The sequence below is a fragment of the Carassius gibelio genome, chromosome B16 (assembly GCF_023724105.1).
Source record: "Carassius gibelio isolate Cgi1373 ecotype wild population from Czech Republic chromosome B16, carGib1.2-hapl.c, whole genome shotgun sequence".
NCBI classification, from domain to species: Eukaryota; Metazoa; Chordata; class Actinopteri; order Cypriniformes; family Cyprinidae; genus Carassius; species Carassius gibelio.
The window spans coordinates 13,997,145-14,022,521 of NC_068411.1; the positions used below are offsets into that span (position 1 = coordinate 13,997,145).

At 37.1% G+C, this 25,377-nt stretch overlaps 1 protein-coding gene across 6 annotated transcripts in view; it reads left to right on the plus strand.

Moving 5' to 3' along the window:
• Positions 1 to 25,377, plus strand: part of nbeal2 (neurobeachin-like 2) — a 64,717-nt gene that overhangs the window by 27,892 nt on the left and 11,448 nt on the right. For 5 of the 6 annotated variants that reach the window (XM_052578014.1, XM_052578015.1, XM_052578011.1 and 2 more), the window contains 29 exons: positions 345 to 976; positions 1,866 to 1,998; positions 2,537 to 2,656; positions 2,744 to 3,086; positions 3,213 to 3,295; positions 4,792 to 4,884; positions 5,095 to 5,266; positions 6,658 to 6,791; positions 8,251 to 8,410; positions 8,602 to 8,704; positions 8,814 to 8,964; positions 9,822 to 9,980; positions 10,106 to 10,265; positions 10,350 to 10,438; positions 11,683 to 12,372; positions 13,888 to 14,063; positions 14,680 to 14,836; positions 15,639 to 15,785; positions 17,681 to 17,998; positions 19,514 to 19,663; positions 19,872 to 20,029; positions 20,860 to 20,984; positions 21,194 to 21,314; positions 22,437 to 22,597; positions 23,407 to 23,540; positions 23,645 to 23,752; positions 23,843 to 23,938; positions 24,428 to 24,552; positions 24,770 to 24,910. In XM_052578014.1, the coding sequence (XP_052433974.1) occupies positions 345 to 976; positions 1,866 to 1,998; positions 2,537 to 2,656; positions 2,744 to 3,086; positions 3,213 to 3,295; positions 4,792 to 4,884; positions 5,095 to 5,266; positions 6,658 to 6,791; positions 8,251 to 8,410; positions 8,602 to 8,704; positions 8,814 to 8,964; positions 9,822 to 9,980; positions 10,106 to 10,265; positions 10,350 to 10,438; positions 11,683 to 12,372; positions 13,888 to 14,063; positions 14,680 to 14,836; positions 15,639 to 15,785; positions 17,681 to 17,998; positions 19,514 to 19,663; positions 19,872 to 20,029; positions 20,860 to 20,984; positions 21,194 to 21,314; positions 22,437 to 22,597; positions 23,407 to 23,540; positions 23,645 to 23,752; positions 23,843 to 23,938; positions 24,428 to 24,552; positions 24,770 to 24,910 (5,339 nt within the window). The remainder of the gene's footprint in view (positions 1 to 344; positions 977 to 1,865; positions 1,999 to 2,536; positions 2,657 to 2,743; positions 3,087 to 3,212; positions 3,296 to 4,791; positions 4,885 to 5,094; positions 5,267 to 6,657; positions 6,792 to 8,250; positions 8,411 to 8,601; positions 8,705 to 8,813; positions 8,965 to 9,821; positions 9,981 to 10,105; positions 10,266 to 10,349; positions 10,439 to 11,682; positions 12,373 to 13,887; positions 14,064 to 14,679; positions 14,837 to 15,638; positions 15,786 to 17,680; positions 17,999 to 19,513; positions 19,664 to 19,871; positions 20,030 to 20,859; positions 20,985 to 21,193; positions 21,315 to 22,436; positions 22,598 to 23,406; positions 23,541 to 23,644; positions 23,753 to 23,842; positions 23,939 to 24,427; positions 24,553 to 24,769; positions 24,911 to 25,377) is intronic. The other variant, XR_008157331.1, reaches the window with a different exon arrangement.

Here is a 25,377-nt window from a genome sequence, read left to right on the forward strand (position 1 = left end):
ATAACTAAAAGCTAAAATAATAAAGAAAATAAAAACTTACAACTATATAAATAGAAAAATACATAACAAAATTACTAAAATAACTAATTAAGATTAAAATGAAAATGTTAAATATAATAAAAAACGAATTAATAAATACTTTAATACTTTATTAATAGTACTGAAATAACAATGAATTTCCTACTACACACTTGCATGCTTCTAAAACATACTTATTAGTGGTCAACAAGTATGTTTTTCATCAATTGCAGTAAGTTTTTTAGGATAACGATTGAGAATTGCCGTGCTTAAAAAAATGTATATTCTCATAGCATCATTTCCTGGTTCCTTGTTGTTTCTCTCAGGCTGTTGAAGGAGAGCATTCCCAGGCCATGCAGTTGGGCATCAGTAACGAACAGACTTTGCTCCTGCTGCTGCAGTGGTTGCCTGACCTGGGCTCTCGTTCTCTGCAGCTGCTGGTGTCCCAGTGGCTGGCGGCCGTGTGTCGAGGAACTCTGTCCTGCCGCACTGTAGCCGTTGAGGCGGGCTTAGTAGGCGCTTTGCTGGAGGTGCTGTCTGAATCCCCGGAGCGGCTCGACCGGCAGTGCGCCGATGCCCTCTTGGGCTTGCTTCAAGACTTAGGATCTCTTTCTCTACGGCCCTGTGAACTGAAGAGTCTGCTGAAGCTCTTGCGGACCGAGCCTGGTGCACCCCCTCACCCGTACTGTGGGCACGTGGTAAGGGTGCTTTCTGCCATGGCCGCCCGCGGAGAGGGTGGATGCAGCGCCTTGCAGTATTTTGACCTTACGCCCCCTATGGCGGGTATTATGGTGCCAGCTATACAACGCTGGCCAGGAAGCGCGTTTGCTTTCCACGCTTGGCTGTGCCTCAACACAGACTTTCCTCCTCCCCAGCACCACTACTCAGAATCTCACCTGACAAACCCAGATAATATGGTTCGAATGGCTAAAGGACCACGTAGGAAACAGCTTTACAGGTATTCTCTTGATAGATGGGTGTAAGAATAAAAATGTCATCAGAAAACAATGTAATATTCTCAGCAAACATTTTTTTTTTTTATAATCGTGGTTAAACTATTTAAGTGTTAATTGTATTAAATTTTATCTTTAAATCAATAGTTTTAAATGCGATAGGTGATTTGAGGCATAACATCATTAATATGTATTATATAAATGTTTGTGTTAATATACATATTGTGCATATGCAGTATTTGATCATTTCCATTTATCTGTAATCAGGAATTACAATTGTTTACCCCAAAATGAAAATTTTGTCATCATTACTCACACTCATGCCATTCCAAGCCTGTATAAGTTTGTTTTTGGATCACAAAAGAAGATATTTTGAAAAACATGTTGGTCCCTTTTGTCTTGGGAAAGAAATACTATGGAAGTCAATGGGGACCATCAGCTGTTTAATTGCCAATATTCCTCAAAATATCTTATTTTATGTTCATTGTAAGAACAATACTCATACAGGTTTGGAACAGCATGTAAATGATGACAACATTTTTGGGTTTTCAGGTCTGCTTGTTGCAAAATGCTTATACATATTGAATACCTGCATAAGTCTAGTACACCTAGTGCCAGATTTACTAAGCGCAAACTTTCTTTTGCCGTTAAAAGCATTTGCTAAAGATGTTCGGTGAAGAATTAACACCGAAAAAGCTTGGACAAAGTTATTTTTGTGCCTGACCTTATTAAACAGACTCAGAATTTATTTGAGGAAAGTATTAAAAACAATCACGCAATGTGATGTACTAACATTTGCGCTAGTAAAATGACTGCTATTTGCGCCATTATTTAACACCCATTTGTTTTGTGCATACGTATATCTTTAAAAGCTGTATTGTGTCCTGTGTGTAGTTTCTTCACAGCAAGCGGAACTGGCTTTGAAGCTTTTTTCACCACAGAAGAAGTTCTGGTGGTGGCAGTATGTACTAAGAAGGAATACATGGCCGTTTCCCTGCCAGAACACCCATTCAATGATTGCGCCTGGGTTAGTGACCTTACACACAACTCACACACACATACACATAGACAATTTAAGCAAGAAAAGACAACACTTGTATGAAAATAAATCAAAGACATTGCTTAAAATGGCAAGTGGCTGGGAAAAAACCCTTTCTGTTTACAAAAAGTCAGTCAGCTTTTTAATAGAAGCATCACTTGTATTTTTGCAGAATTAGCTTTAGCTTGACTAGCCTCTTTAGCTTGACTTCAGCTAAAGATACTCCATTAAAATGTAACGAACTGCATTGCTTTTATGGAAAGTAATGCAGTACGTTACTTTTGCGTTACCCTGTCTTACCTTGGCTGGGCTTGCTTATGTTTTTTAATAAGAAAAAAGTTATATTTTGTATTTATACTTATTTTATACATATTTGAAAAAGTAACTCAGATATTTTGTTGTAAATTTAAAAGCAATGCTTTACTTTAATAGAAAAAAAGTAATCCGATTACATTCCTGATATCATTGTAAGATTTTTTATTCTGTATTCAAAGTCTTGATCTTGCCCTTCTTTTCTTCGCTCTAGCACTCAGTAGCCATTGTTCACGTTCCTGGCCGTCGGCCCTTTGGCCAGAATGTGGTCACTGTTTATGTGGATGGAGAGCAGTGTAAAACAGCACACCTGCGCTTTCCTTCTCTGAACGAGGTAAGGAAATGTTACTGTCTGCAGGAGTTTGATTTATTATGCTATTATGTTTTGTTTCAATGGTCTGTTTGACTCTCAACATTTCAGCCTTTCACTTCCTGCTGCATTGGATCAGCTGGTCACCGGACCACTACCACCATGACTACCTCTCCGACCCTGACCAACCCGTCCCACTCGCCGTCCGAGATGGCATTTGCAGCACACACTGGGCCACCCACCCTTGCACGTTCCCAGTCCTTCCCTGCATCCTTTGCTGCAGCCACAGGGGGGCGGCCAGGTCTGAGTCGGGACAGTCCAGTTCACACCATCCCAGCAGGGCTGCAGGACACTGCCTGGGGCTCTCCTTCATCACTGGGCGGCCTTTTAGCCACGGTTTTCATCTGCCATGAAGCCCTGCAGCCTGCTCAGGCAAGAGCCCTGTTCACTGCAGGTAGAAATGAGACACCCACCGCATTCATGATGCAGAACTTCACATTTCCATCCAAAACGAAACAAGCGTTTCTTTGTGACTATCTCTGTTTGTGAACAGAATGTCTGTCTCTGTTTCACTTGGCAGGTCCCAATAATGTTTCTCTATTCAAAGCTGATGGTGAACCTTCAGAAGTCAACAGTAAACTATTGTTATACTATACCCCACAGGTAATTATCTTCTCACTGATCCATCTGATACATACAGTACACACACGCGCATTACAGAGGGAGTCTGCATCTCTTTTGCCTCCCCTAAGTCCATTTACTTTTAACAGAGCCCCTAAATTATGCTGTGGGTTTGGTGGGGGGTAAGTGAGAATGAATGGGGGAAATTAACATGCATGGTTCCTATGGGGTTTGGAGAAGTATGGAATTTGATTTAAGTATTTTCCAGGTCTGGAAATGTATTTGTTTTTTCAGACTTTTTCTCCAATTTAGTATCATATATATATATATATATATATATATATATATATATATATATATTAATATATTTCGCTGTGTAGTTTCTAAGACCTTGAAATTCACAAAGGTCAAATTTTAAACACTTTTTATTTTATAGTACCAGTCTTTCTTATAAACCCTTGAACTTGGCAATTTTTTGCCATCAGCCCATTTTGTGTCATGGTTTCTGTGCCGCCACTGTGGATGTGTTAAACTGGACAATAGGCCTTGATATTACAGGTGCTACCCTTAGAAAAGACCAATTTTGAGCAAGTAGATTTCTATATATTCATGTGCATCCATGCTCTTGTTTTATTCATAGTAAGATGGCAGTGATGCACAGAGGAAATAGGTTATATAAACATGCAGAACATTCCCATGCAAAAAAGAAAAGAAAAAAAAGATATATACTGTATGTAATGTATATGATAATATAATGATAAAATAAAATATTTAGAGACGAATGTACTATATACCACATATAATGCTGAAAATAATGCTCTGTAAACCATTTATGTTAAATATGGTCTGAAAATCTACTGAGGGCTTTGAAAATTTGAGACTGGAAAAGTATGGAATTTTGAAATGGAAAATATGTAGGAACCCTGCACATGAGAGGAGGCGATACCTTCATCGTGATATGATTGGGTGTGACTGGTTTTGATTGGCTGTGATTGGTTCATGTAATAAATCCCTCCTCTTGTGCATTCTGCATTCAGTCGGAATAAACATTATAATGGCATTAATGCAAAGACTAACAAACAAAGAAAGTAAATTAACATTTCACAAACTTCGATATAACTATATTGTGACGTCAAAACATGATTATTATTATTTTCTAATAAATGTCAAATTAATGTAAAACACTAGCTTGATAAGATTCATACTTGGCTTTAATAAACAGAATATTGAAGTGGGACATGAATTTACTTTTGATAACTTTACCAAAGGTGTCTTTAATATATTTTCATCAAAAATATTTTAAATATATTTCTTTACGTGCTATTGGGATACGGTTAAAGATAAGGACAGGTTTAAAGGTGGGTTAATGGGACAGAATAGGGACGAAAGTCTAATTATAGATGACTACAGAAATTAAAGTCAAAATTACAGGAAAGTATTTTTAAATGTACAAACAATTACAATGTAAAAACATGTATGTACACAGTAAATGCATTGTATTAAATGAGTGAAATTGTCCACATTATTTTGTCTTGTAGGCCTTTAAGATCCAGATCTGTTTGGATTTGTCCCCAAACCATCTTTACGATGGCAGGCTGACTGGTCACAGAGTGGTGAACTGGGACGTCAAGGTGTGCATCTGTCACTCAGCTTCGTTCTCTTTTAAGATCAGAATGGTTCATCTTATTCTGACATCACTACAGCATTTTGTGTTTGCCGGTGTTGGGAAATGTGTTTATTCAACACATACTTCTAGAACAAAACTCATAATCTCATACATCCCTGCAGGAGCGGTAACTGTTAATTATGTTTTATTATCTTGTCTTGTCACTTGCGTGTAGGATGTTCTGAGCTCAGTCGGTGGCATGGGAGCTCTCCTGCCTCTGCTGGAGCAGGTGTGTTTACTGGACCAGGGCGATACTGTAGGTCAGGAGACTTCAGATCTACTCGGGCCAGAGCTCACGTCCTCCAGGGGCCCTGCCGGCATGCTGTTGCCTCTGGGGAAGTCATCTGGTCAGTAAACTCTCAGCTGTGACACATTGGTAGCAACATGTCTGATTCCAATCCTTCTCTGGCAAATAAAAAAGCATTAGCTTAAAAGTTTAAACAGATTCTACTGTAGTTTCTGTGAATGTAATGTAAAGATGTCAAGATTCAGTCATATTTCACTCCAAAACCAATTTGCATGGATATTAAAGTCATGATAAAAAAGGAGTGGCAACAGATCTTTTCTTCTGTATTGTGAAAAAACATAAGATAGGCTGGGGACTTGGTTGTAGCGGTCAGTTGGTGCCTGGATTTGAGATTTACACTAGAAAATCTATGTCAGCTTGCAGCTGATTGTGGAGGGGCAGGTTTAATGCGCCCAATGATTGCGGTCCTGCATACATCCCCAAACGCAAGTCTGAAGCTTTTGATAGTTTTTTGAAGATCGAGTTGTGATATTTTGATTAACCATGATAAAAAACTTCAAAATGAAAAGCATGCATAACTTTACATAGCAGTTGTCAAATATTAAATGTTCTGCTACTTCCTTTTTTCCTGTGAAGTGAACCATAAACCCTGCCTAATTTGACTGGCTATATACTGTGTGTGGGTGTGTGTGTGTGTTTGTTTGAGTGTTTTTGTGTGTGTGTGTGTAATTACAGAAATAAATGTTTGAGTGACATTTAGTACAATCGGTGCTTTGTATCAATATGTGTTGCTACAATAAGTTACATTTTTAACGGAAAATGAAGGTTATTATCGTAATAAACTAAGACTAAAAACAAAAATTAAAAATTAAAATGACAAAAAATAGTTGTATTCCAACTAGTTGCCAAGACGCTTCTCATTTTCATTTAGTTTAAGCCGAAGCACTAAAATAACAAGTAAATAAACTAGAACTAAAAACTAAGACAATGTGGACGCATTTTTAATCCGTAAAAGTATATAGACGTTTGAAAAAAAAAAATGACCCTCATAAAACACACAAAACTGTTTCAAAATACTAGCAAAAGCTATAATAGATTATCAGTCATACTAAAACACCACTAGGCAAAATATGGTTTTAATATTTTTCCTTTTTTGTAGGATTTTTTTATTTATTTTTTTGACAGTCACGTTAACGCTAACAGCTTGTTATTTGGCTTTTTAGAGCTGCTTTGCACATTTATGGTGTAAATTCGTCTGTAATTGCTGTATGAGTCACCATTGATGTTTTCGGAGCATGCTGTTTGTGATTCATTAAGTTGTGTTTGAGTGATTCTAAATGTGTTTGTATGTGCCTGTGTGAGTTTGTGCTTATCGTGTTCTGCGGTTGAACTTTGTATTACATTTGGCTGATGGTTTCCATTGCAGGAATTTGTCAATGTTACACTTTGCTAATGTGAAACCGATTGCTGCTTTGTGTGTGTGTGTGTTAGAGGGCCGTTTAGAGAAGAACAGTGTAGCAGCGTTTTTGCTGATGATTAAGAACATGCTGCGCAACCATCCAGCCAATCAGGAGAGTCTGCTTCAGTGCCACGGGCCGCCCATCATCGGAGCCATGCTCGGCAAGGTACGCACACACACACACACACACACACACACACACTGGTGAATAGAGAGGGCGTCTGGACGTGTAACAGGACATATTGGTGTGTGTGTCTTCAAGGCGTAGCATCCTGTTAGGAAACACTTGTGTTAACAGTCCCATGATATTGCACAATGTACACACAACCACAGTTTCTCATGCTTTAAGGTTTTATCTGACGCCAGGAAACTTTAAAGAAATGAGTAAGCGAGGTTCGAGTGTCTGACGTAAACTCATTCAAATCAAGATTTCACACGTTTATCACAACAGCATGTTTTAACATCTGTGACATTTAACACGTAATCAATATGAACATTTCTGACAGAGGCTGTTAGATTAGATTAGATCAGATGCTAGGCATGTGCTATTGAGCAGATCATTTGATGAGACTTTGATAAGTAAAGATTATATCTGTGGCTGTCTCTGTTGCAGCAGCTGAAGTTCATAGAAACAGATGCTGATATATTTCTGAGCTGTCGTAAGATCATTATGCTCAGCAGTGGCTTTTATTGTTCCACAAAATTAAAAATCATATCTGATTTGCTTTTGGTGTGCTGTGACCTGAAAGCTTGTAAAGTCCTTTGAAGAGAGTTTCTCGGGTTTGAGAGTTGAAAAGTACACATACACTCGTAGTTACATAAGTATACCATCCTCAGGCTTAAAACATGGGCTGTCAATTAAACGCATTCATGTAGGACAAGTATAACATTATATTTCATTAAAATGCATACTAGTTTACACTTATATTTATAATAATAGTTTTTATTCATATTTATAAATGTTTATTAATATGTACACTGTTGTTTAAAAGTTTGGGGTCTGCTCATAAAGGCTGCATTTATTTGATTAAAAAAAAAAGTCATAATGTGAATTATTATTACAATTTAAAGTCACTTTTTTATTTTTCAATATTTAAAAGTTTTATTTATTCCTGTGATGGTAAAGCTGAATTTTCAGCTGAATCTTTAGTGTGACATTATTTGCGAATCATTATTATTATTTGTAAAAAAAATTCACAGAAGGGCTTTATTTTTGTGTATATATATATATATATATATATATACACATATATACAATTTGTATCAATGTAAAAATCTCTACTGTCACTTTTGATCAAATGAATGCATCTTTTATTAATAAAAATATAAATTTCTTGAAAAAAAAAAAAGGTTGACCTCAAACTTTGGTATATAACTAGATTATATGTACTGTATATAAATTTGTATGTTAATAAAATATGTATTAATGAAAAAAGAAAAAAAATGAGTGTCCTGATCAATATCTAAATTAGGTAAAAGATCATTTTTTATGTATTCTTTGTTTAAATCTTCTGCAAGGAATATGTGTCAGCTCAGCACATATCAATTTGATCATCATATAATTGAAATAATTTGATTATGTGTTTTAATTGATTGATGGCAAAACATTTCTTTTTCTGCCTTAGGTTCCCAGCAGTATGATGGACATGAGTGTACTGATGGCCTGTCAGTTCCTGCTCAAGCAGGTGTCCAACGAGGGCAACAACGCCCTTCTGTCACAGCTGTATCAGTACCTGCTCTTTGACTTCAGAATCTGGAGCCACAGCCACTTTGCAGTCTGCCTGGGTAAATAACCAAAACACATCCCAATAGAATTAGCCATTGCTTTTTTTTTTTATTCAGCTCGCATATATTAAATGCAAATAATAACCAGGTCCTAAGGGAATAGTTTAACATAAAAGGGCAAATCCATTCACACCTGATTATTTCATTCCAGATCCTTGTATCTGTATGCCTGTGTTTGTGTTGGTTTGTAGGTCATGTGCAGTACCTTGCCACCATCATCAATGAAGGCAAGCTGAAGACTCGTAAGAGGTATGGTGTTCAGTACATCCTGGACTCGATTCGGACACACTACAGGTACGTTCAGAACTGAGAAGGACTATTATGATTTTCCTTGGAGATCTAAGAAAATGAAATATTTCGTGTGGATGAAAGATTTTTGTAACGGTTCTTATTGTGTCCACAGTGTGGAGAAGCATGGCAGTCCTCTGTCCGATGAGAGGCAGACGGTGCAGATCGCTCTTTTTGCTCTGCTGAAGGACCTTCTGAAATCCCCCACTGCTGAGGAGCTGCACAGTGTACTAGCCTATGCTGCTATAGTGCAGGACGAGCAACAGGTGACCCACACAAACACAAATTGCTCTGTTCCGAAACCTAATGTGTTCCTTCTGAGGCAGAAAATACATGCAGATAGCTAATCGTGATAATGCATTGGTAGGTTGAACTCCTGAATCGAGTAAACCTTGTGTCTTTCTGAGTCAGATCAGTGTTTCCTTGAGGATCCCAACCAGCCAGGCACATTGATTCAACTACTGTTGAGAACCGTTTGCATTTAATTGTTTTTCAATGCATTGCTCATATTGAATGTTGTAATGCCAATCTCATAGTTGTATGGGTTCATAAAACAAAACTGACCCGTATGCATTTTTTAAAGACCACGTCCTCACTGAATACTGTCCTAATTCTTAAACATTATGGGATGTGCTGTTGAAGAGTGCCAACTAGATGGGATTTTAATTTGCTGTTTGAAATAATAAGGTGAACAATTTCAGCCTGTTTTCTTATTATTCCAGACTCTAACACAACCCCACAATGTCCGGCGTAGTTTTACAGCTATTAGAACGAAAATGAAAATGAAACCCACCCAGCCATAGACTCTCCCCTCAAAGAAATCAGGAAAGTGGGCAAAAGAGAGATTAAAACAGCAGGTGTAAATGGGAATGTGTCTCCATTGTCTACTTGTGATCTGTTTAGCAAAATTACATCAGCTGTATTAACTGTATTTATTTACTGAACCCTTTAAAAATGTGCATAATGCATATATAATCAAAATGTCATTACATTCATCATTAATGAATTGATACTTTTTCCTTGAAGGAACCTTTTTCAGTCCATGTGTTGTTTCTTATTATGGTGATTTTCTTGTAGGGCTAGAGCACGCTAATTGCTGACCGAATGTTCTCCTTCTTTGTAGGTGATCAGTATTCTGGATGTGTTACACACTGTATTGAGAAGTTCTCCATCTCCACGTGAGCAGGCTGTGACGGTTCTTCTGGAGCAAAGGGTGGAGCAGCTCTACTGTCTGCTGCTTAAAACCAACTATGGAGACGAGGCTCGTGAGAGAGTTTTCAGGGTGAGAATAAGCTTGTACTTTAAGGGTTGCCATTGCAGTAAGGCATGTATTGAAATTACCTTTTAAAACCAAAAACGATTATATCAGTATCTTTCAGAGTGATATGAACACATGTTCTGCTGCAGGTCTTGTATAAAGTCCTGAAGAGTGAACGTATACCTGAGCGCAGTAAAATGCGCATCAAGCTCAAGGACTCTGGCTACCTTGGGCTGGTCTGCTCCCTTGGTGATGTCCCCATCACAATGACTACTGTACGCTGTCTGTATGAGCAGGTGCTCGCCACAGGTAAACTGAAGCAAAGGAGTATGGCAGTTTTCAACTTTACACTTCAGGTGTTGATTGGTCTGTTTTATTGCTTATTTGGTGCAGATCCCACTCCTAATTTTAGAGACCTGATGGCAGTGGCATACCTGTCCCATCGTGCTGACCTCAGCGTCCGACTAGATATCTGTCGTAAGGTGAGTGACTGATGATGGTTGGCTGGCCTTACCTGATCTTCCAGCCTGGTCATAGCTGGTTTAGCAGACTTGTTTTAGGGGCCGTTCACATATCGCGTCTTTTGCACGCGCAAGTTCGTTATGTCCAATGTAGGTGCGTGGCATGCGCGCTCATAATGGAAGCGACCCGTTTTTTCCAGGCGCGTCCACACCGCATCAAGTTAAAAACATTTCAACTTTTCAGAATGCTGCAAGCGCACCGCGGGTCATGTGACAAGAACTAACCAATCAGCTTCATCCTTCCAACGTTGAAAGCTCAGCCAAGATGAAGGAACAGCTGATCATAGTTGTATATGGATTGCCATTTTGAAATAAATTCAGTAGCAGAGCTACTGCAAGTGATTTTTACAGTTGCAAATCAATTTATCCTTTGCTGAAATTTCCGCGTCTTCATGGAGAGAGCATGTCATGGTTGCTTAGCAAAGGCAGATGCCTCAGGGGCGCAACTGTCCGAGCGCTTTGGAAAGAAGGAGAAAACGGCGCGCCTAGTGTTTTCCACGCGTTTTTAGGCCTCGATATGTGAACAGCCCCTTAGAGGGGTTTTGACCGCTTCTTTATATGGTAAGTCTGGTCTGGAGGATATGAGACCAGCTAAAACCAGATGAAAACCGGGAGGCTTGTGTTTGGCCCATTGACTGCAAAGTAAATTACACTGTCAAGAAAAGTATGACATAGGTCAGAATAGTCCTTCTGCCATCAATGGTTCAATTTGAATTTTATGAAGTGAAGAAAACAAATCAATACAAAAATGTGTATGTGTCAATTTAGCAGAAATACTGATCTATGTTATAGATGAATAACTCACTAAACAAACAATTCACTCAAAGCTTACAGATTTGAATTAGTCTTATGAACCCCTCACTAATGAATCATATATCTGCATCTGTCATTTTTAATGATTCTTTACTGATTCAGCAACTGACTCACTCAAGTTCAGATCATATCGGGTTTACATGTCCAAACAAAAGCCGATCTTCCATTACACCCATTTCACTGAATGAAAATAAAAATAAGTTTCACTTGCTTTACCTCAAAATACATTCCATCTGACATTCAAATGCAACAATAATAGAGCATTTTAAAACACTTTGAAGCAAAACAAAACCCATTTCTGAATGTACATTTTGTGAATGGAATGTTCTTGACTAAATAATTGTTAAATTAGTAAATTAACATTTCTCTCTCTCCCTCTTTCATCCCTGTAGCTCTTCCACTTGATCTACTCCAATCAAGAGTATGTGAAGCAGCTCGCTCGTCAGTCAGGCTGGCAGGATGTCCTCACCAAACTCTACATCAAAGAATCCTACGAGTCTCGCGTTCTCAGCCAATCCAATTCTTTTTCCAGCCCCACCAACTCGCTGGACCCCGTTCTTTCCAGACCCGTCTTCCAACGCGAGGACAGTGTAGTGGAGGACACTCAGCAGAACGTCTTCATTTCCCTCTCTGCCCGCCACGAAGAGGAGTATGAGGAGGAAGAAGCTCAGGATGCATCTGAGGGCTACTCTGACCTCTCCCAGTCTCCCCCGTCAACCGGACAACTCAAGAATGATTCCTTGCACTTCAAGCCATATGACTCTGGAGAACAAAGCAGTCATTCGTCCACCCTGTCCAACACTGTGGACATTCAAACGTCATCTCGTCTTCTGGAAGAAGAGGAAAACGTGTACCAGCCGCTCTCACCCTTCAGCTCACCTTTTGAACTAGAACTAAGCCTTCAAAAAGGACCCCAGACAACTGTGGGTAGCCAGCCAGAGACCCCCTCTCCTCTGGAGCACAGTAAGAGCTTCCCAGGCATGAGGCCGCGCAAGAGCTCCAGTCTGTCCAACGTTCTGGATGACACTAGCTACAGCACCGAACCTCCTACAGACACCATCTCCAACAATTCCAACCCACAGGTACATGTTGAACTGGGGGTGGGCGATGTGACCAAAATTGTATATCAGTATGTGAGCAATTTTATTTCACTATAAGTCGCACCTAAGTATAAGTCGCATCAGTCCAAAAATACGTCATGACGAGGAAAAAAACATATATAACTTGCACTGGGCTATAAGTCACATTTATTTAGAACCAAGAACAAACATTACTGTCTACAGCCACAAGAGGGCGCTCTGGGTAGACTACAGGAGCACTGAGCAGCATTGAGCGCCCTCTTGTGGCTGTAGACGGTAATGCTTTCTCTTGGTTAATTTCTCTCGGTTCATGTCAAATTAATTTTGATAAATAAGTCGCACTTGACTATAAGTCGCAGGACCAGCCAAACTATGAAAAAAGTGCAGCCTTTAGTCCAGAAAATACGGTATATATATTTCGCAATAAAGTAATTTTTGCTTTAAATAAGGTCTGTATGAAATCAAAATTTTTGATATCATAGAAATTTTCGAATTCTTGTCGCTACTGTCAATTTCACAATAAACTATTAAACAGCCTAAATAATAATAAAAAAAACTCAAGCTCACTGAAGACAAGTAAACAGTCAGCGATTAAGAATAAGAAACGATTTACAGAAATGCTACCCACATTGTACAGAGTAATCAAATGTATAAAATACTACATATTCTTTGCTGTGTAAATTAAATATATATTTCTTCTTATTAAAGCTACAAAAGTGATTTAGTCAAGAGCAGTGAGAGATTTTCTGTCTCTAACATGAATGACAGCTTTAACATGAATCACTTTAAGAGCTGCCCAGGTCCAATTCACAAGTGTTTTCTTCCTCAGCTGCTTGCTTCAAAATTACGGTTTACACGAGGATACTTGCAAAGATGGCATTTTGACCCCTAGAAGTGTGTGTATTTAACCATATAAGTCACAGCAGAAATAAAAATAAATAACGTTCAATACCCCCTCGCACTTTGAGCACTATCTTCGCGCATATGGCATAATGAGTTTTCTTTTGCTGCTGATTATGTTTCAAGGCATAACATCTTGTTTTTAAACTGCAATGCTTAAAAACTTGTGCAGATTATGTTTTCATGACCACGTAGCACAGCAGTGTCACATGAGCATGTTACTGCTATAGAGACGATAGAGTCCTAATTCTTCACTAGTTGACACACTAGTTGTCTACAGTGTTGAACAATGCTTACTTATTGTCACTCATTCATTCAGTGGATTGTATTAGTACTGTAGGGAACACTAAATATAAAAGTTGAGGGGGTGATTGCAGAATGCAGTTCCTGAGACAAGATAACTACAGACGCTGCAGACTGAGGGTGTAATTAAAGACAAAATGGGAAGCAAGGTCAAAGTCAATGGTAACACTTTATTCTAGGGTCTCTTTACTAGTTCCTTATTAGCATGAATATTACTAGAATATTAGCTATATATTAGTACTAATTAAGCACATATTAATGCCTTATTCTACATGACCTCATTCTTTAAACTTGTCTCTCTATCTCCCCCATTAGGCTCCTGAGGAGGAGTTGTGTAATTTGCTGACGAACATCGTATTCTCCGTGCTGTGGAGCGGCACTGAGGGGTCTGAGGATGTGATATGGAGAGAAAGAGGTCAGGTGTTCTCTGTCCTCACAAAGCTTGGCTCATCTTGTCAGCTGGTGCGGCCACCTGATGACATTAAACGCAGGTCAGAAGCTTAAAACTTTAATGCTTTCAAACTTCAGAGACAATGACAGCTCATAAAAAATTGAGAAAGAAGGCGCTGCATTAACAATTCCTCTGTCCCAGAGAGATAAAAATGAAGACTGACATCTTTTCAAACAGACTGAACTTTGAAGATTAACTTTTTTGGAATTGGATGATCCTTGAACAATCTCCTAACCCTCTGAAGTATTTAAAATGCATAGGAGAAGTGAAAGTGACTTTAATGTGTCAGTGAAATAGAAGAAAACGGGCATCTTTCTATTTTGTGCCCTGTAAAGGTTTTTTTTTTTTTTTTTTTTCATTATGAGAAAACCTACTCCATTTGAAATCCAGTCGAGATCAGTGTACAGTACATGCAAGTGTTCCTTTGGTTCAGATGAGGGCAGGGTGGTGATCTCTGGAGGGCAGACGTTCTTTGCACTCCAGGGCTGTTGCTTTTCTTTGGTGTGGCTCCAGCATTGCATCACCATAGAACTTGTTTTTCTTTAAGTCTTAGGGTGTGTCTGTCTAAGGACATTGTATTCTGTTTGTTTTGCTGCTGGGAAACAAATATAATAAGCTGTCGGGAGTTTTACAGACGCATTATGTGTATGTTGTAGTTTGTTGGAGATGATGCTGGAGTCGTCTCTGTCGGATCTGAGGGACTCTCAGGGCGTGTCTCTGCCCCATGTGCCTTCTTTGCTCCGCCTCCTCAGACTGCTCCAGGACTTCCTGTTCGCCGAGGGCACTGACAATCAAACACTATGGAGTGAGAAGGTGGGGAATGGATGGATGTGTTCTCACTTTGATAGTATAACTCGCACAACACTTATTTCAAAGCCAGGAGAGTTTGAAACAGGAAGTTGAAAGAAATCCACATTTAGGATATTAAGCGGTGCATGCACATCTAATCTGGTGTTCAGGTGAAACTAAACATAAAATTGGTGTTGCAAAAAGTACTGTTCAAATATTTGGGGTTAGATAGAATTTAATATTTTTATAGGCTGAGCTTAATTGATAAAAAAACAGTGAATACAGTTATAAAGTGAAATATTATTACAATTTGAAATAACTGTTTTCGGTTTGAATATAAATGTAATTCATGCCTGTGATGGAAAAGCTAAATTGTCATCATGTGAATTAGTAGCATGATCCTTCCTGAAAAAATAGCATTATAATATGCTAATTTGGTGCTCAAGAAACATTCTTATTATTATCATTGATGAACTTAGTTGTGATGTTTAGTTTTTTATGTTTTTTGTTCAGAAACCATGGTCTTTTTAAACCTTTTGTAACATTATAAATGTATTAACAATCATATTTGATCGATTTAATGAAACCTTGCTGAATGGAAATATTAAGTTATAAACTACCACATTGTACCCTAGTAAATAACATATAAATTCATAACTAGTCTCTCAAACACATAAACTGATATGTACTGTTTGTACATACATGTAATATTATTTTTAAGAAGTGTGCAAATTCTTATTTAGGGTTACTTTATTCTGATGTTTTATTGAATACAATATGTTTATTTGTGAATGAGGATAAGAGAGTGTCTGTATTTTTTTGTCAGATTTTCGAGGGGGTGGTGAATCTGTTGGACAGGCTGCAGGCATGGCACGTGACCCCAGGGTCGGCGGGGGCCACTGAGCTCAAAGAGATGTCTCTGATCGGCCTGCGGATCATCACTGGATACATTCAGCAGCAGCAGAACCCACAGGTACACACATATACACACGGCTTAATAGGAATTTCAAGGGTTGTGTTTTCCAATTCCTGCTATTTGACGTATACAGATGTGTTTTTATTCACCGATTATGCGGGATGAGCTGAACAATTATAATGACAGTTTCAAACAAAAATAAATATAACTCATGGTGTTGAAACTGGATGTTAGGTATACTCCCTTCTACAGGTGGAGTGTTGAACACACACACACACACACACACACACACACACACAGTTATGTTCAGGATTATTAGATATGCCTCTGAGCCATAAAGAGCTCTTTTTATAAACCGCTTCAGTTCATTCCATTGGAGAGCAGATGCCCATATATGGGTAAATCATGGGTTTTATCGTTCTCCTCCAGACTCACTCAAACCCATCCCACACTCAAATTAGATCATATCAACTGACCGAAAAACTGACTTCTTACTAGCCACTGACCTTTACTATGCATGTTAATAAAAAAAAATTATTGTTATGCTACTACATACATATTAGGTAAGTGTTCATTTTGACCTTAAGGCTTGACATGACTTTAATATTCATAGAAATTCTGAGTTGGATCAAATAATTCACCTAAATGCATAGTTAAAACCATAAATATAAGTGAGCTCGTAAAAAGGAGCTGCTGTGCTCACAGGAACTCTATAATAAGCATGAATAAACAAGTGCCACAGAGTGAAAACCGTGTTTCAGAAATAGCCCTAGATAAAGACAAGAGGCTGACAGAAGGAGACTAACAAGGGGACATGACACAGGTGTGCTGTTTCACATGATTCTGAACACTGTGAATTCAAGGGAATAATAGCTTACTGCTTCCTGTGCACTATATAAAAAAATTACAATAATATTAGTAAAAAAAACAAAAAAAACATTTATAGTCCAGTCCAGTAGTTAGGCAATTATTCTATTAATGAGGTATATTTTTATAGTATATCATATACTGCATTGGGTAAAACTATTAAAATAGCATTTGTTTATTTAAATACAGCTGAAAAAAAATCTAATGTTAAAATTTGTTAAAAAACAAACTTAAACGGAAATTAGAAATGTTGCCTTGACAACTATCTGAAGTGAAATCATTTTGAAATACTAAAATGAATAAATGTAATAAAAATATAATAAATATAATAAAAAAGTTCTACAAAAAGAAAAATAAAATTGACAAAAGCACATCATTAATAAGTACTATGATAGTAGTATTATTTATATAATGTATAATACTAATATTACACGGATTTATCACACTAAAATTGTATACTATAAACTGTAACTATAGTATATAGTACATATACTGTATCCATTCATTTTTATTATTTACTGTGCAGTATGTAGTCAACTATTTTTATACTTACAGTATATATATATGTGTGTGGGTGTGTGTGTGTTTGTGTGTGTGTGTGTGTGTGTATGTGTGTGTGTATATATATATATATATATATATATATATATATATATAGTATAACACTATAATTTCTGAACTATGTCTGTACATCTTCACATTAAAAACATTGTATGAACACTTTTTAAAGTTATAATCAAGTGCTATCGCAGTATGTTTTATAAGAAAATACAATTGTAATTTTAATGATTTGAAATTTACTTACAGTTTCTGAGTGAAAATTGTTCTTGGTGTAGTACATAGTGCTATAGTATTTTGTGTGCGTGTATATATATATATATATATATATATAAATTATGGTATAGTTTTCTATATACAGCATGAATACAGTAATACATAATATACATTTAAAAAACATATTCAAATATCAATACACATATAACATAAAAGTCTAATATGAACAAAAAACAAGACAAACACAAAAACCATGAAAGCAACATGTAATATCTGCTGTTTTTTTGTTTTTGTTATATTGTTTCTCTCAGGTGTGTGAGATGGCGTGTTTAAAGCTTCATAGCCTGCTGCAAACGGTCTTATGTCTGTCCTGGGAAGAGGTGTGTTTTCTTCTGGGTCGTCTTGTTCCACCACTTTGGCCTGCAAACAGTGACTCAGACAAGGGTGCCGAGGCTTTGCTGAAACCTCTGGTGCCCATCGTCCGAGCGCTTCTGGACCAGCATGCGGATCGAAGCACCCTTCAGGAGATGCTCCCCAACCTGCCCGCCACCAACGGCAGCGCCTCCTTCGCCCAGGATCTCCAGAACTACTGCAGCACCGCGGAGTGGCAGCAGTTCCACCAGAACCACGTCAGTACAGCACCATCCCCTCACACACACACGCGGTTCACTTAGCTGACACACGGTTAGACTGTTTACCTTACGATAAGCTGGCAGCTTCTCTGCCGCAGTCTTGTCAGTATATGTTACCACAAACCCCTTTTGTTTGACCTTTTTTGGATGCGGGACGTCAGAAATAAGTCTCTCAGCACTCATTCTCAGTCAAACAGGAGATAGACTCATCATTTCACACAAAGCTCAAACCTGAAGGATTATACACACATTCTTCTTTAAAACAGCCCATTCTCTTATTTACAATCTGTAGCATGCTGTATATAATCATCTTGGATTCCTTTAGGTTTAGCTAAAGCTGATTTCAGCAGCGGTCCAGCAGCGTCAGAGCTGTAGTCTTCCTCTCTCTGAAACTCCGCAGACATAATCCGCTTCCATTGTAGTGATGAACTCTTTATTTAGACGCTTTTGTTCATCCAGTGCCACAACAAAATGCTGATTTATACCCCTCATCTCACAAATCCAGACCAAGCCATGCGTTTAAATAAAACGGACATCATGCCAGAGTGACCTGGAGATGGTTTATGAAGGCTGGCTTGTGACAGCGTGCGCTTATAAATCTAACCTGTTTGGACTGTTCATATATACAAATCTCTCTGTATATTACCATGCCTTGAATCGGGAAGTAAACCAGGTTTTACACTATGCTAACAATTGTGTGTTTCATATGTTCAGCATTACAATATAACATGTCTACTAACTTTGTAAAAGCTAAGATAATGCTAGAGTTCATGTAAATTGGCTATTTATTCAGTGTAAATGAATGCAGCAAAATGTCAACAACAGCAATATGATCAGACACATCTGTAGTCCTATTTTAATATGATCATAAATGTATTTTAAAGCGTTAATTATTTAAATAGTTGAAAATTGTATACATTTATAATATGCAAATTATTGTATGCATTAATCTTTATGTGATGCACTTTTGCTGTCTTATTTTTCAATTTAACCATTTTAATAATTGTAAATAGTTTGTTTACATTCATAACATAATTCAAATAATTATTTTACACTTTAATTTATGCAATTTATTATATTATATTATGTAAAAAAAGTTTAGGTCACACTTTATTTTAGGGTCCAATTCTCACTATTAACTAACCATTAACTATGACTTTTGCCTCAATTAACTCCTTATTTGCTGCTTATTAATAGTTTATAAGGTAGTTGTTAAGTTTAGGGTATTGGGTAGGATTAGGGATGTCATGTGTTATATGTACTTCATAAGCACTAATAAACAGCCAATATGTTAATAATAAACATGCTAATAAGCAACTAGTTATTGGTGTGAATTGGACCCTATACTAAAGTGTTACCAAAGTTTATTATCCTAACTCTTAACTATTTACATTTGGCGTATTGGCTGCTTTACAGAAACTCCAAACATGTCTCATTCAATCAAATATTATAAAAATAAATACTTATTTTAAAAAAAGAAATGAAAAGTTTTTTTACAACTTCTGTCTGTAGGTGGAGCCCACAATGCAGCAGTATGAGCTGGACACTTTTGGGAAGAGTCATGACCTGATGTCTAATTTCTGGAATTCCTGCTTTGATGACCTCATGAGCACCGCACAGAGGAGAGACAAGGACCGCTCCGACTGCAAAGCCAAGTTTCAGGTGTCTGTTAACCCCATTTATTGAGACACAGAGGGAACATGTTGGGCTAGTAAGCAAAAGACTGGTGTTCAATCCCCACACTGAGCAGCCCATGAGTCTCTGCTCTACTGGGATTATTCATTGCGCATCACAAACCCCAACCAAACCATACATCTTTTTATGACTGATGAGTTAATAACATGGACTGTTTGTGTTCCTCTCTTTACAGGAGCTCATCATTGACCCGTACCTGAAACGAATGCGCACCGAGAACAGCCGCTACCACAGTGTGCAGAAGATGATTAACAGCCAGCAGGTGGTGGTGTGGAGGCACTGGAAATCACTGCGCAGGTTACTGAGCAGCGAGAGAAGAGCCTGGGCACTCAGGTCTGCACATGTATCAAATGGTTTCATTCTTACTGAATATTATGCATTGATGTATTTCTTGTCATTTATGTCCCATTTATTTTGCACTATTATCGCTATCAGAATAAATAAATAATATATATAGAGAGAGAAATTTAAAGGGGTAGTTCACCATGAAATGCGAGTCAATGGCTACCGGCATTTTGAGAGTCAAAAAACAACATAAGCAACACAAAAATGAATGCTTTGGCTCCTGAATATATAATAAGGTGTTATGAAAATAAGTTATTTGTCTTTGCACGACAGTGAACATTATGTACATTATATCATCAGGAGCTATGAGTATTAATTTCGGGTTGCTTGTGTTGCTTTTTTAATCTCTGAAAGTGATTGACCAAAGACCATGGTTTAAACTAAAAATCTTCTTTACTGTTCTGCTGAATAAAGGTCACCCAGAACTTGGAGGATGAGCAAATTAACAGCACATTTTCATTTTTGGGATGAAAAATCAGATTTAAGTGATGTGAGACTACACTGGAATATGAGACTACACTGGAAATCTGGGATTTTGAATTTCGTTTAAACCTGGAAATATAGACATGGGGATTTGGGGGGATTTCAAAAATATATAAAACTTTACTTAATATTTATTTAGGATTTTTCACTCACTTTGGGTCACTTAAATGTATTAAATTAAATCTATAAAATCCCAAACAGGAGCAGTCAGACTGTTTTGTCTGACTGTTGTAGATCACTGTGTGGCGTTGAGTTGTATACACTGATGCTGTATATTAAGGGATTATATTGCGGTGTGTGTGAAGGTGGACTGAGGGGAAGTGTTTGTGTTTCAGGGTTCAGCCAGAGGTGAAATGGAAACTGTCAAGCGCAGAGACGTACTCTAAGATGCGTCTGAAGCTGGTGCCAAATTACAGCTTTGACTCGCACAATGATGCCAGCGCACTGAGAGATAACATGGGTCAGTATCCCTCCAAAGAATGGCTATGTGATCTGTAAAATGAATATGAATGATATTGAAGAAAATCAATAGTGAGAAAAGATCACAGAATGACTTTAGGTAAAATAATTTAGCTTTGACCAGATGTTTTTGTCTGCTTGAACTCCTAGTTATTTCACTGTTGATATGTATATATTCGTGTTTTGGTGTGTTTTTTTTTTCTTCTGCAGGAGCCGACAGCCCTCGCAGCTCAACCGATCCCATCCCTCTTGCTGTTGCAAAGGAAGCCAAAGTTAGTGACATGGAGGACGACAAACTAGAGGATTTTGAAGATTTTGTCTTCATTGATGAGTAAGTGTGTTCATGTAACTCTGAGACACATCTGATTTGTAAAGTAAGTTATCTAAACCAGTTGATATAAATTGTATTATAATAATAATAAGAAGAAACAAGTATTATAACAAATAATAAGAACATATCACATTCATATTTAAATGTAGTCACTTAGCAAACGCTTTTATCCAAGCGACTTAAAAATGAGGACAATATATGCAAGTTTATATATATATATATTTCCAAAGAAAATGGAAAGAATAGGAAAACAATACAGCAAGCTAGTGGTAAAGGCTTTTTTTTTGCATTTTGTTAATTTTATAATAAACAAATAGAAAACGCATAGTAAACAAAAAGAATAGCGAAGCTTGTTTTATTGTTTTAGTTTTAGTTTTATCTTTTAAGAATAGAGTGAAAGTCTAAAAAGGCAAGTTTTTTTTTGTTTTTTTTTTAATGATGGCTTCAAATGTAGCTCCTCTTTTTTTCATAATCTAAACTAGGTTGTTCTTAATATCAGGACTGCCCCATAAGTTTAATAAACAAGAAGTTATATTAATATTTAGTAATTTATCAGTGTTATTTTAGATTTATTTATGTAAAGTTACAGTACATAATATTATATTGAATAGGTTTATTTTTATATGTTCAGTTTCCGTTTTAATTATATTTACACATGCTTTTGTAATGTTTATTCTTTTTGTTGTTGTTGTTGTTGTTGTTCTTGTTTTTTTCAGTTTTAGTCATTTTTGTACATCAACTTATATCAGTTAGTTGCCAAAACAACATTTCAATTTTTTTTTTTTTTTTCTCATTTAAGTTTTTCATTTATAGATTATTGAATTTAAGCTTTATTTCAGTTACCAAACACAGTTTTTTTTATAGTTTTGGTTTTAGATTATTATAGACTATGGTTTTATAGACTATTTATACTGAAAATAATTCCTCACTGAAATCAAAGCAGAATGAACTGTCACACGTTCCAGTAAACGCACAGTAGTGGTGTTTTGTTCCCGAATGAATCTGTGTTTTTGAATGAATCATTTGATGCCTGCAAAGGCTTTGTGTGTACAGCTTTTGAGATGTGTTTAGTGTGATGGAGTGTTTGTTCAGCAGGGTGTGTTTGTGTGTGTCATTCCTCAGGGCGGAGGAGGGCGAGGAGGAGAGCCAGAAGGAAAAGCTGGTGCTCTCGGAGGAGTGTGAGCTCATCACTATTGTTGCTGTGGTACCAGGTCGCCTGGAGGTCACAACACACCACCTGTACTTCTACGATGGCAGTAGTGAGAAAGAGGAGACTGAGGAAGGTGAGTAACAGCTGGTATTGTGTAGTTCATCTCGTTTTGTTTTTCTCACGGATAATCCATTTCATGAATGTCTGTACAGTATCAATCAAAAGTTTAAAATAAGGAATATTTTTAATGTTTTATTAAAGAAGTCTCTTAAGCTTGCCCAAATCCTAATTTATTCAATCACAAATACATAGAAAAACTGTAATATTTTAAAATATAATAAACATTTTTTTATTTAATATATTTTAAACTATAATTTGTTACTGTGATGTTTTTTTTTTTGTTTTTTTTGCAGCCATCTTCAGTCACATGATCCATCAGAAATCATTCTAATATGCTAATTTGGTGATCATTAACAATAGTTATTGATGATCAATTATTGGTCATTTTTATTATTATCAATGTTGAAGAACGTTTTTGCCGATTCATATTTTTGATGATTAGAAAGCTCAAAAGAACAGTCTTCAGTATAATAATAAGAAATGTTTGAGTGGCAAATCGGCATATTAGAGTGATTTCTGAGGGATCATGTGACACTGAATACTGGAGTAGTCAGTGATAAAAATACAGTTTTGCCATAAAAAATCTTAAATAAATGTTAAAGTATATAATAAAATAGAAAACTTTATTTAGAATCATAATAATATTTCACAACATTATAAATATTTAATTGAATTAATGCAGCCTTGGTGAGCATAGGAAACTTCTTTCAAAATCATTTTTAAACATAATTAATTAATAACTTAATTATTCCAGACTTTTGACTGGTAGTGTATGGGATAAGATATGATTAATGATAATGATGTGACTGCCCATCTTTGCAGGCATTGGGTTTGATTTCAAGAGGCCGTTGTCACAGCTAAGGGAAGTCCACCTGAGGCGCTACAACCTGCGGAGATCTGCATTAGAGCTGTTCTTCATCGACCAGGCACACTACTTCATCAACTTCAGGAAGGGGGTGAGCTAGACACACACTAACTGCTATACTGCAGGAGAAACTACAGTGGAACAGGATGGCCACAAGCATTTTGTGTTTTTATATTTGTTTTGGTTCTCCGACAGGTCCGGAACAAAGTCTACTCCAGGATCCTAGGTCTCAGACCACCCAATCTCTTCTACTTTGGTTCTCGCTCTCCTCAGGAGCTCCTGAAAGCCTCCAACCTGACTCACGTACGTCTGATGTGATGCTAGTATTTTCCATTTTTCTATTTTTGCTGGTTGCTCGACTATTGTTTATTTTCATTTTTGTTTCTGTTGCAGAGATGGGTTTGCAGAGAGATCTCCAATTTTGAGTATCTGATGCAGCTCAACACCATTGCTGGTCGCACATACAATGATTTATCCCAGTATCCAGTGGTGAGTTGTTACAGAGCTAGCATTGTTTTGGTTTTCTTTTGTAATTTTTGTTTGCCTTTTTATTCTGTTCTGTTATTTGTTTTGTTTTCTTTTGTTTTTTTGTTTTTTTCTTTTGTTTTGCTTATATTGTGTTCTGTTTGTTTTGTTTTCTGTTTGTTTTTTGTTTTGGTTGTTTGTTTGTTTTTTGTTACATTTTTTTTTTTTTTAGTTTGGTTCTATTTTTTCTGTTTTGTTCTGTTCCGTTTGTTTTTGGTTTGTTTTTTTGCTTTTTTTTCCACAACGTTTGTTCTATGCAGTCTCAGGCTGAATCTATGTACTTTATTTTATTTAGTTTTTCAGTCTTTGAATTTCATTTGAAAAAATAATTTATTATTTATGTTAGTAGACCAAGATTTTTTTTTTTTTTTTAACTGGGTGATTAATATGTGTTATTAAACAATGTGCTTCACATGTCTTCTTTTTTCTTCATGTGCATGTCCATATTCTCAGTTCCCCTGGGTGCTGTGTGACTACACATCTACTGAATTGGATCTGGAGGACCCAGCTGTTTTCAGAGATTTGTCCAAACCCATTGGTGTCGTCAACCCAAGACATGCACAGAACGTCAGGGAAAAGTGAGACAGTGTTACAGTCCTTTTTGAGGAATTCTCATTATCAAAGAATGTGTTGTTAAACTAGAAAATTCCACAAGCTGCTATCTATATGATTTATAAATACATTTAAATTTGTAAATAATAGCAGTATGTTCTATAATAAGTTAATGCAGTGTAGAATCTTTGGAGGATTTCATCTGATTTTCTTAATGTCTTGTTGTTGTTGTTATTTGGTTAGGTATGAGAGTTTTGAGGATCCAACAGGCACTATTGATAAGTTCCACTATGGCACACACTACTCTAATGCTGCCGGCGTCATGCACTACATGATCCGCACAGAGCCCTTCACCTCATTGCATATCCAGCTCCAGAGCGGCAAGTAAGACACACACACACACACACACACACACACAGAGACACACACTCACACACCACTGTGGTCATACTGCAAGTTAAAGCCAGGGCTGTCCAATCTTGCTCCTGGAGGGCCACCTCTAGTTCAACCATACCTGAACCAGCTATTCAAGGTCTTCAGGATTACAAGAAACAGGAAGGTGTGTTGGGGCAGGCCAGAACTAAACTCTGCAGGATATTAACCCTTCGGGAGCAGGATTGGACACCCCTGCTCAAGTTTTAGGGCTTTAGTGTCCGTAGTGGAATGCAGATCACCAACACAACAAATTGTGAATATTGTGAATATTAATAATATTTTAAATAATGTAGATAAAATGTTATGTTTCTTGGCACTCCATCGTATTGACCACTAGGTTGCAGTGTTGTTTACTTGATGGTTTTCAAGTAATCATGCACATTGTCCAATGTTTGGGCTGCACTTTACAAGAGTGA